Genomic DNA, 11,310 nt, shown 5'->3' with positions numbered 1-11,310 from the left:
CTAACGTCCACCTGGAGTGGGCGGATTTTAAGGGGCTGTCAATCGTAGGCATCAGAAATTTGCTGCCTGCTGATATTTTAATCGACAATAACATTTTAGCCAGGTCTAAGCAGCTTAATATCATAAAATGCAACCAGAGAGAGTATGGCTCTGATTCACCTGCTTTGGCTGTGGACAGCGGGGAAAGCTGCAAAGGGAGGAGGCGGGGGTGGAGGATGACTTGTCTGTGCTGAGAGTGGTAGCTTGGCTTCTGAGGAGGAATTTGAGGATTTTTCTGCAGTGCCAGAGTCTGCTCTAACCGTAAGTGAGGCTACTGTAATACTTCGGGAGTTCTCCTTTAATACTGGGTTGGTGAAATCCAATTGTACCCCTATAATACCACCAGTTGGGGTATCGGCTCTGCTTTTTGACAGTTTTCCCTGAGCTCATGGTCATGACTCACTCCAGGCAGCATGACAGAGGGAAACAAGGTTTGGTTCTAAGAATGCCCAAGCTCAGCTTTCTGCAGAACTGCATTTAGAGTTCTCCAAACTCCAGGAAAAGGGTGAATTCCACATCTTCATGGCCAGGTTTAAATTTTGCAGCTCTGTCCCAGGCTGTCAGTTCATCCCAGCCATCCAGGGAAACAGTCCAGGTCCAAAGCTCTCCAGCCAAGGAGAAACCTCCCAGAATCATGAACAGCCTGACGACAGCTCTTCTGGTGATTTTCCTTCTAGGGCTTTCCTTTCAGCGCATCCGTGCAGGTCAGTGGGAACCTATGGCATTGCCAGACCTTCTCAGCAGAGATCTGTGAGGAGTGGGGGGAGATGCCTTTGGGGTCATGGTGAGAGAAGGCCTCATCATACTTCCAGGGCCAGATTCGATAACCCATTCTGTCTGCTTTGTGATGCAAAGATTTCAGAAAATGGCCAGATCTCCCCAGTGGGTGTTGTCAGGCCTCTTGTGCCACCCTTCCTGCAGCCCCCAGAGTAGGGACAAAGGAGGGGCGTTTCAGGGGCGTTCAGCAGCATGAGTAGCAAAGCATGCTAGGCAAAAACCTTCTACCAGGGAAATTGAATTTGATACTCTCTCACCTGCTGTTTTGGGGCTCCTGTCTAGAAAGATGCTGTGTAGTTGCAAGTCATTATTGTCTTTGAACAGAATTCGTAGCACGGGCTCTTTTCCGTCTACATTAAGGTGGGGATGCTAGAGAGATGTAACATGTGTGAAACTGTTTCTCATTTGGTTTCCTTTCCCCCAAAAGCTCCACAAGGTATCCTGGAAGACACAACCTGCTGCATAGGCGTCACTAAGGGACCCATTCGTTTTAGTAACCTGAGGAGTTTCTACAGGACCTCTCCGGAGTGTAGGAGACACGCCGTGGTGTAAGTAGCCTTCAGTCAGTCAGGCTTCGCTTTAGGGTGAGGAGAGGCTAGGATAGGTGTGTGTCAGGGACATGCAGCGCCTGCCAGTGTTAGGGGGAAGGATCCCATACTGTGGTCACTTGGCCAGGAAACTGCACTATTCGCTGAGTAACGAGGAGCCTGATTCTGATGTCACGCTGGTTTTGCAGCCGTATGACTCTAGTGGAGTTGCTCCTCATTTACACTGATTAATTTCAGCAGAGTCGTTCCGACTTGACACTGGTGTGACCAAGAGGAGAATCAGGCCCCAAGTGTAAACCAAATAATTATTGTATTAATTGTACTATAAAAATGCAAATGTATGGAGCATATTTCGAGGGGCTGGCATTGATTCATTCTTATGCTACAGAGAAAAGGCTGGATCTGATTGGCTGATGACCATGTGGCTAAGCAGGGTAACTGCTCAGGTCAAGACTCACCAGTTACCAGAATGAAGTGGGACTTGATGGGAGTGACTTTACCCTCTAGGCTGTGCAGCGCTGTAGACACTTGAGCTTCCCAGCTGGGTGCCTCATGCATTGTGATATACGCTGAGCCCTGGAGGCGTCTGATATGCCCACCCTTGGCCTTAGCTCCCTTCCTCGCTCAGAAGGACACTCTTTAAATAGCAGTGCAGTAATGACAGTTTACACGGAAGCTTTACATAAAACAAAGCAGGGAATTCAAGCCAGGCTAACTCCCTAATCGCCACCCCATCCTCCTTGTCTATTCTGAAGGCACCGTCCCAGTACACAGGGCTGTACAGTAGGGGATGTGACATGCTTTTGCCCTGAGGCTCTTCAGAGGTGTTAAAAGGCACAGCGAGTGGAGACACTCCTGACCCAAACAGCGCAGAGAAAACGAAGAGGGTGCATGCTCATCATAGCTGGCCCCAATTCAACGGCAGCGGCATTTTCATATGTAGTTATAGATTCTTCTTTATTCTGGCTTCCCGATAAGGGGGGGCATGTCAGATCAGACTGAAGGGCTTGAGGAGTAGAATAGAGGTGCCCTTTTTGCAAGATAAGAGTGTTAACCACTGCATCCCAGACAGACTTCAATCCGACTTCTTCTGTTCAGCCTGCCTAAACCAGCCGGGTAATTTCACTCAGCCATAAAGGACCCAATTCTCCTTTCACATGCACATGACTCCACAGACTTCAGTGGAGTTACTCTTGATTTACACCCAGTGTCTGTGACGGGAGACTCAGCCCCTAAGATGATGCTTCTTTTTCTTTCCTGAACAGCTGTGTGCTGAACTCAGCTGCTGGAATCCAGTAGTGGGAGTGTATTTATATGTGATGACGCATGTTGGGACAAGAGGTGCTGCATGAGCTAGAGACTGTTATAACTAAGAAGCTGTCAAAGCATTGCCTGCTGGCTTGGGATGAAGAAACACTGCACTAGCTGTGGGCAGGTCCCGTAACCATTCTTTGCCTCAGTTTACCCATCTGTAACTACAGGACTTCACAGGGGTAGCGCAAAGTCTGCTTTGAGATCCTTGGGTAAAAGGAGCCATAGAAATGCAAAGTATTTTAATGTTACCACCTAGCAGCCAGGGAACTTCTTCCCCTTCAGTCCTCTGCAGACACTAGCCAGGTCACAGCTGTTTAGTGCACCAGGTACATGAGGCAAAAGACACCTCCCGGGCTGCCTCATATCAGTATGCCATGAGCAGCACAAATATTACAGCAGAGGCTGGTAGCAAAGCTGTAAAACTGATTTATTCAGACCTCTTCAGGTTTCCTTTCTGGGGTATTAATTGAATTTCGTGGGAGTCACTCCCTGGATGTCTGCGCAACCCTTTGTAAAGTTGACACCAGGGTATGACACTGCCCGACCTCGCTCACCTGTTAGTAACAGGGCTCCCTAATGTTTCCCCATTCAGGTTTGTGACTCTCCAAAACAGAGAAGTCTGTGCCGATCCAGAGGCTATGTGGGTACAAGTTGCAATCCGGCGCCTGAGGAAAAAGAAGTAATTTAGCACAGCCCTTAGCAGGGCTGGACTCCCCGGGGCCTGCTGGCCCGGCTCTGTTTATGTAAAAGATCCGTGACTGTGAAATGTATTCAATCTTTAGTTTTTTGGAACCAGTTGTGTCGTGTGTCGTTGTGTTGCTCTGCGTACAGTGCGCGCTGACCAAGAGTTTTCAGGCCCAGGTTTGTCCTCACGGAGGGATTGTTGCAATTGGGTGGGTCATGTGACCTCTGGGGGCTGGAAGACATTGAGAGGAAACGTTCAGGTGCCCCTTAGCACTGTGCAAAGTGCTGGGTCCCCAGGCCTGGAGACAGAGCGGGAGCCTCTACAGGATAGGTACACGGGGTGACCAGGGGACCCGAACACCCGGTCGAAAAGGGATCCCGGTGGTTCCGGTCATCACCATTGGCCGGGTCCGTGAGTGTCCAGTTCGCCGCCATGGCTCCTAGCCTTAGGGGCTGCCGGGGGGGCCCGCTGCTGCCCCGCCACCTGCCTGCAGACGCAGCTCCCATTGGCTGGCTCGGGAGGGAGGAACTAGCACAACGGCCACGCGCGAGCGCTCAGCGGGTGGCTGTTGAGGGGTCACGTGGCGCGCGCCTCTCCCACTGCTGCCCGGCCCCCCTCTCCTTGCGCTGCCCCAGGCCTGGGCTCCAGCTGCGGCGTGTGCCCTGCGGCCACCCACCGTCTGTCTGTCGCCCCCTTCGCCGGCACCCAGGGCTTGGAGGTGTGTGTCTCCCCGCCTCTGAGCGCAGGGAATGGGGCTACATCCCCTCCCCCACACTGCACCCCCATCCCCCGCACTGCAACCCCGCACTGCATCCCTACCCGCCCCAACCCCCACGCCCCATCCCCTCATTGCCTCCCCATCCCCACACTGCATCCCTACCCACCCCAACCCCCCGTACTCCCATCCATCGCACTGCACCCCATCCCCCACACTGCATCCCTACCTGCCCCAACCTCCCGCGCCTCCATCCACTGCACTTCACCCCCTCCCCTGCACTGCACCCCATCCCCGGTACTGCACTCCCACCCCCCACTGCATCCCTACCCGCCCCAACCCCCCGCACCCCCACCCCCTGCACTGCAACCCATCCCCTGCACTGCATCTCTACCCACTCCAACCCCCCCACACCCATCAACTGCACTGCACCCCATCCCCCACACTGCATCCCTACCCCCCAACCCCCCGCACCCCCATCCATTGCACTGCACCCCATCCCCCACACTGCATCCCTACCCGCCCCAACCCCCCACGCCCCCATCCACTGCACTGCACCCCGCCCCTGCACTGCACCCCATCCCCCTCACTGCACTCCCATCCCCCATTGCATCCCTACCCACCCCAACCCCCGCACCCCCATCCCCTCATTGCCTCCTCATTCCCCACATTGCATCCCTACCTGCCCCAACCCCCCACGCCTCCATCCACTGCACTGCACCCCATCCCCCACACTGCATCCCTACCCACCTCAACCCCCAACGCCCCATCCACTGCACTGCACCCCCTCCCCTGCACTGCACCCCCTCCCCCGTACTGCACTCCCATCCCCCACTGCATCCCTACCCGCCCCAAACCACATGCCCCCATCCCCTCTTTGCCTCCCCATCCCCCACACTGCATCCCTACCCATCCCACCCCCCATCCACTGCACTGCACCCCCATCCCCTGCACTGCCTCCCCATCCCCCTCTCTGCAATCATTACCCACCCCAACCCTCTGCTCCCCCACCCCCCTCACTGCATCCCTCCCTGACCTAACGTCCCGTGCCCCCACCCCCTCACTGCCTTTCTCCCCACCCCAACCCTCCACACCTCCACCCCTGTGCAGCATCCCTCCCCATCCCTACCCCCCTGCACCCTCATTCCCCTCACTGCCTCCCTCCTTGTCGCACCCCTCCATCCCCATGACTGCATCCATCCCCATCCCAACGCCCCTGAAGCCCCATCTCCCTCACTACATCTCTCCATGGCCCAACCCCCCCACACATCTCCCTCACTGCATCCCTCCCCCATGTCATCCCATTCTGCCCCCATCTCCCTCACTGCATCTCTCCCCGCTCCAACCCTCCTGCCTCCAGCATGGCAGACCTGAAAGGCCCATCGCTAGGGGTCACAGGGTTGTTTCGTCTGCTTGCATCAGTAGATCCATGGCTTTTCTGCTGAGGCTGCCCGTGGGGAGGATAACTGGTTCCAGCTGTGCAGTGACATGAGCACTGGTTCATATGACCTGCATCTGGATCTGGTTTTCCTGGCTCTTAGAACGCTGGGTCTGAACGCTCACGAATGCTGGTGCCTGAAATCAGGAGCCAAACCAAATGTACCCATAATTCCTGGTATTTGGCAGTGGGGTTTAGCTGAGGCTGAGCGTACGAATAAAGCCGCAAACTCGCATCTGGGTCCATTCCCAAGGGGTTGGGTAAGACCCAGCTTCTCACATGCATCTGACAAAGTGGGTATTCACCCACGAAAGCTCATGCTCCAAAACATCTGTTAGTCTATAAGGTGCCACAGGATTCTTTGCTGCTTTCACTAGAATAGAGCATGTGTCCCATTGCTGAATGGGTCAGGAGGGCTCGTAACACCTAGGTTTTAAAAGTCTAAATGAGGACAACAAGCTAGACCTGAGGGGATGTACGCCACCAGGCTGTGCTAGAGGGAACACTGATAGAGTAGCCAGATGGCAGATGGGCGTTTGAGGGTTTCACTGGAGCCCAGGGATACTTCCTGACATGCATGGCCTGGTCTGTTGAGTGCATGGTCACTGGGCTGGTACCAGGGCCGGCTCTAGGTTCCCCCCCCAAGCAAAAAAAATTTTGGCTGCCCCCCCGTCCCAGCCCTGGGCTTTCCCCCCCTGGCCCCAGCTCTGGGATCTCCCCCGCCACATATCCTGTTTTGCCCCAGCCCTGGGCTCCCCTCTTTCCCCCCACGAGTGCCCCCCCACCCACACACCCCCTGCCATCCCAGCTCTGGGCTCCCCCCTTCTCCTCCACCATTGCCCCCCCCCCACACCTCCTGCTGCCCCAGCCCTGGGCCCTCCCCACCACCACCTGCATCCTCCTTCTGCCGCAGCCCTGGGTCACTGGTAACTCACTCCCAGGGTGGATCATTCAGCAGGAATTTTGGATGTGCACAGAACACAGACAGGATTGCTTCCCGTATGGTTACAGAGCTGCAGTAAAGTGGAACAATTTTCAGTTTGTGTGATTGGAGGATATCTGGATGCATATTATAAAACCGTCCTCCATAAATAATGAAAAGTTGAGGTGTCTTTATTATTCGTTTGTTCCACTCTTTCTTTCTATGGGGAATTTGCCAATGCAATATCACTGTCTTCCTTTTAAACAAACAAACAAACAAACAAACAAACAAACAAACAAACAAACAAACAAACAAACAAACAAACAAACAAAAATAAAAGCAATGGCTGTTGAAAATAGCAATTCCAGTCCTAATAACTGCGGGGAAGAATTTCTTGCTCAATTTTATCCTACTTTTTCTACAGCAAGTTACAGTGGATCAGTGTATTTGATTTGGGAGAAATGAAGTAAGAGCTGCCCAAACTGAGCTTGAGCGCTCCTGAATGTTGACGTGTTCAAATCTGGAAGGCAAGTGCTAGATTCCCTTTCTGAATATTAGCTAAATCTGGAAAGGAAAAGTCAATTTCTGCTTCCATGGTTCAGAAGTGGAAATCCTCCTACGTGCCTGGTACTGTATCTAAAGCTGCTCAGGTCCAGAGCCTCCTCTCCCTTACTTTTCGTTTTAAATTCTAGTGGGATGCACGTACCTCCCTTGCTAGGCTTCAGATAGAGAGGGGCACTGTCCATTTAGTCCACTCAATTCCTCCTTCGGGGGCTGCAAGGTGAGGTCACACCAGTATCCCTAAGCCAGTCTGGGGATGTCTTCTGAAGGGGATATCTGGACCAAAGCCTTCTCCTTGGGCATACTACTAGGATTATCATACATCCATATTTTCACAGACATGTCTGGCATTTGGGATTTTAAATAGCCATCCGTGAGGAACTTGTAAAACTCTCAAAAGGTCCAGGATTTCTCTCCCAATGAAGAGCGCAGCATAGCTGACAGGGCGGCTTGGCCAGATTGAGCCGCTCGCATGTGTCTCCATCAGCCACAACCCCTCCACTGGCCCCCCTCCTCAGCCTCAGCACTCCAGGCTGGCAGCGTTCTTGGGGGGGGCTGTGGGCTTTGCAGGGGAGCATGGCAGCATGTATGCAGCAGCGTGTCTGGTGCTGCACAGAGCCAGACACGCTGGTCTGAATATCATGGTAAGGGGGCTGGGGGGTTGGAGAAGGGGTAGGGGGTTTCGGGGGGGGCAGTCAAGGGACAGGGAGTGGGGGGGTTAGATGGGATGGAGGTTTGGGGGGGCAGTCAGGGGACAGGCACCATTTGGATAGGCATGGGAGTCCTGGGGGTTTGTCAGGGGACAGGTAGGGGGTGGGATCCTAGGGGAGAAGTTAGGGTGGGGGGGGTCTCAGGAGGGGGCTGTTGGGAACAAGGAGAAGGGAGGCTTAGATAGGGGGTGGGATCCTGGGGGGCAGTGGTCCCAGGAGGGAGTGATCAAGGAGCGGGGGGGGGGGTTGGATGGGTTGGGGTTTCTGTGGGGGGCAGTCGGATGGAGTGGATGGTGGAAGGGTTGGAGCTGCCAAGGTACAGAAAATGGTCCACATTTTCCAGAGGTTCTCCACTGATAGTGATTTGTGAAGTACAAAGAGTAGTTTGTGCAGATGAGGGATGGTAGAGTACCTTGTTTTTCCCAATGTTGAGAGAGAGACTCAGATTGCGATAGGCATCTACAAAAAGATTTAGGGTTCTTTGCAGCTTGATTTCTGTGTGCGCAAGAATGATACCGTCATCTGCATACTGAAGGACCTAGTGATGGCAATTCTCATTATCTTAGAGTTTGTTTGGAGACATCGAAGATGTATGGATGGCGAACTCCTCAGATACTCAATCCTGATTCCATCAGGAAGGTGGTCGTGGATGAGAATCAGGATCACAGCAATGTAAATGGAGAAGAGTGTTGGAGCAATGAGACAGCCCTGCAAATGGTGAATGATTCAGTCTCTGAGCCGTTGCACAGAATGCTGGCAGTCATCCCATCATGGAGTAGTCTGAATTTCTGTGGACAGCCAAACCTACACAACATCTTCCATAGATATCATGATAGATAGAGTCAAAGGCCTTGGTTAGGTCAATGAATGCCATGAACAGTTCTAGTGTTGCTCTCTGCACTTCTCCTGGATCTGTCATGCCATGAAGATCATGTTGGTTGTGCCTCAGGACGGCGTGAAGCCCCACTGTGATTCGGGGAGGAGTTCTTCGGCAAGGGGGAGGAGGCGATTTAGTAGGATCCAGGCATGGATCTTCTCTGCGATGGAGAGGAGAGAAATACCTCTGTATTTCCTGCACAAAGATTTGTCCCCTTTCTTGAATATTGTAACAATGTTGGCGTCCTTAAAGTCAAGTGGAATTTCTTCGCAGGTCCAAATTTTGCCAAGGAGTTGGCAAAGTTTGTGCTGGAACATTGTTCCACCAGCTTTAAAAACCTCAGCTGGGATGCCGTCTGGGCCTGGAGCCTTGTGATATTTTGTCTGGGTGATAGCATGCCAGATTTCCTCAGAAGACGGGAGGATCAGCAAGGAGTTCCATTGCTGAACGTTGTGGAATAAAGTTGATGGTGTCTTCAGAGATCACGGATTCACAGTTTAGTAGGCTCTCAAAGTGCTCCTTCCAGCATTGTTTAATGGCTGCATTGTCCTTGAGGGGGGTGGAGCCATCCTGAGAATGTAATGGGGTTGAGCCTTTGAAGCTTGGTCCATATATAGCTTCTGTTGCTTTAAAGAAGCTTCTCATATCATCCTGGTCTACGAAACCCTGGACCTCAGAAGTCTTCTCTTGTCACCACTTGTTTTTGATGTCATGTAACCACCTTTGGACTTTGGATTTAAGCAGGTGATAGGCCTCAAGTTTTTGTTTGTTAAAGCAATAATTTTGCTAGTTACAAAATGTATTTCTTTTGTGTTGAATTAATGATAAGATTTCCTCATTGTTTTCGTCAAACCAGTCTTAGTGCCGATGAGTAGAATACTCTATGGTTTCAGCACATTCATTGTGAATGGTGTTTTTAAGTTGATCCCAGTGCTCTTGAATGTCAATGATGTTTTCAGGCAGATTAGAGAGTTTTTCAGGCAGATGTTGCTGGAATGTCTCACAGCTGGCTTGGTCTTGAAGTGCTTTGACGTTGTACCACTTTTGCTTAGTCTTTGGGTGTTTGTGATGTGGTGGAGCAAGCTGCAGGTACATGACTGATCTTACTAATTGATGGTCTGTCCAACAGTGATCGGTACCTCTCATAGCTTGTGTTATACGGATGTTGGTATAGTCTCAGGCTCTGACTATAACATAGTCAAAGAGGTGCCGGTGTTTGGACCGAGGATGTTTCTAGGTGATCTTAAATTTGTGACTCTGCCTAAAGATGGAATTTGTGATGAGCAGGTCATGCTCCACTCGTTTACTGAGGAGGAGAATACCATTGGGGTTTACACTTCCCACCTCTTCATTGCCTATTGTGCCTCTCTAGAGTTGGGAGTCCCATCTGACTCTGGCATTGAAATCTCCTAGGAGGATGAATTTGTCTGCCTTAGGTGTGACTGTGAGTTCTATAAAACTGCTCCTGATTGTCTTCCTCATCATGGAGTGTTGGGGCGTACGCGCTGATAACCGTGGCATATTGGTTGTTGCTGAGCTTGAGCTGAAGAGTCATGAGACGCTCGTTGATCCCCACAGAAAGCTCCAAAAGCTGACTGGTGATCTTATTTTTGATGGAAAAGCCGATCCTGTGACTTCATCCCTCTTTGGTGGCTTCCCTTTCCAAAAGAAGGTGTAGGCACCTCCATCCACTTTTACTTGGCCCTCATCGGCCCAGCGTGTCTCACTAAGAGCTGCAATATCAATTTTGAGTCTTGCCAGTTCTCTGGCAATTATGGCAGTTCTTCTTTCTGGGCATTTGCTGCTCTGAGAGTCCATAAAGGTGCAGACATTCCAGGTGACGAAATTCATTGTCTTCTATCTCTTGTTTCGGCTGCAAAGTTGAATGATCCCACTGGATGCGGCCATCCAGTCGTAAGAGTGAGAGACAGCCTATGTTTGGGGCACCTTTTCTAGCCCCTTCCCTATTTGGGGTGAGCAGAGGAGATCCCGAAAAGGCCATGATTAGTCACAGCTGCTGCTGCCGAAATGCACTTCTGTCTCAACCAAGCACAAAACGACCATCACACAGCTGCTGCCTGCATGCAGATTTGTGACTAAAGACACCCAGAGATCACTGCTCCTGTCTTCCCTGCCACTCACGCGTTGCCGCAGGACTTTGTGCAGGTGTGAACACTTTGGCAGAGGCCTGCGCGTGAAATCTTTTAATGTGGGGAAACGCATGTGCGGGTGGTAACCACACGAAACTTGACAGGAGGAAAACTCTGACCCAGTGGCAAGGAGATCCAAGCCAACCAGGGGCCTCCCTCCTGCTGAAACCTCCATCCGCCTTCACAGTCGCAGAGTACTAGAAGGTCCTCTATGTGCACCCGATCCACCATTGGGGTCTTGTGACATTTGGTCCATGGTTAGTCAGGAGCCTCGCCTCAGGCCTGCTCACCAAGGGGTCCCTACCAGGAGTATAAAAGCTCCGGCCTATGTAGCTCTGAAGGTCTTTAGCCCACTCAAGCCTCTCCACCACCACAAGGTTGCGGTGCATTAGAAAGAGTTGATTTCTACAGCAAGTATTAGATGGCAATTGAGCTTTTGTAAACCTAAAGTGCTCCACTCCCCTACCAGCCTCAGTGGTAACCACTGCGAGAGTGGGCGTCTCAACCCCACACCAGAGGTTAAGGTTTGCAGCTTGCTAGAGTAACAAACCACAGCAGCAGCAGTGCTGAGGTT

General features: G+C 52.1%; 1 protein-coding gene across 1 annotated transcript; it reads left to right on the top strand.

The window, feature by feature from the left end:
- Positions 1–213: 213 nt before the first annotated feature.
- LOC115660412 (C-C motif chemokine 17-like) lies at positions 214–3,427 on the top strand. Its single transcript, XM_030581834.1, has 3 exons — positions 214–743; positions 1,244–1,364; positions 3,271–3,427. The coding sequence occupies exons 1-3, from the start codon at positions 674–676 to the stop codon at positions 3,359–3,361; spliced, it is 282 nt and encodes a 93-aa protein (XP_030437694.1). The 5' UTR covers positions 214–673; the 3' UTR covers positions 3,362–3,427.
- Positions 3,428–11,310: the final 7,883 nt, after the last annotated feature.

Source organism: Gopherus evgoodei, chromosome 12 (genome assembly GCF_007399415.2).
Source record: "Gopherus evgoodei ecotype Sinaloan lineage chromosome 12, rGopEvg1_v1.p, whole genome shotgun sequence".
NCBI classification, from domain to species: Eukaryota; Metazoa; Chordata; order Testudines; family Testudinidae; genus Gopherus; species Gopherus evgoodei.
The sequence above is the reverse complement of the archived record's forward strand: the minus strand, read 5'-3'. Positions and strand labels throughout refer to the sequence as shown.

Coding starts and splice junctions, on each gene's coding strand:
- LOC115660412 (XM_030581834.1), top strand. CDS start 674: ATGAACAGCCTGACGACAGCTCTTCTGGTGATTTTCCTTCTAGGGCTT. Junction 744..1,243: donor CTTTCAGCGCATCCGTGCAG/GTCAGTGGGAAC, acceptor TTCCCCCAAAAG/CTCCACAAGGTATCCTGGAA. Junction 1,365..3,270: donor TGTAGGAGACACGCCGTGGT/GTAAGTAGCCTT, acceptor TTCCCCATTCAG/GTTTGTGACTCTCCAAAACA.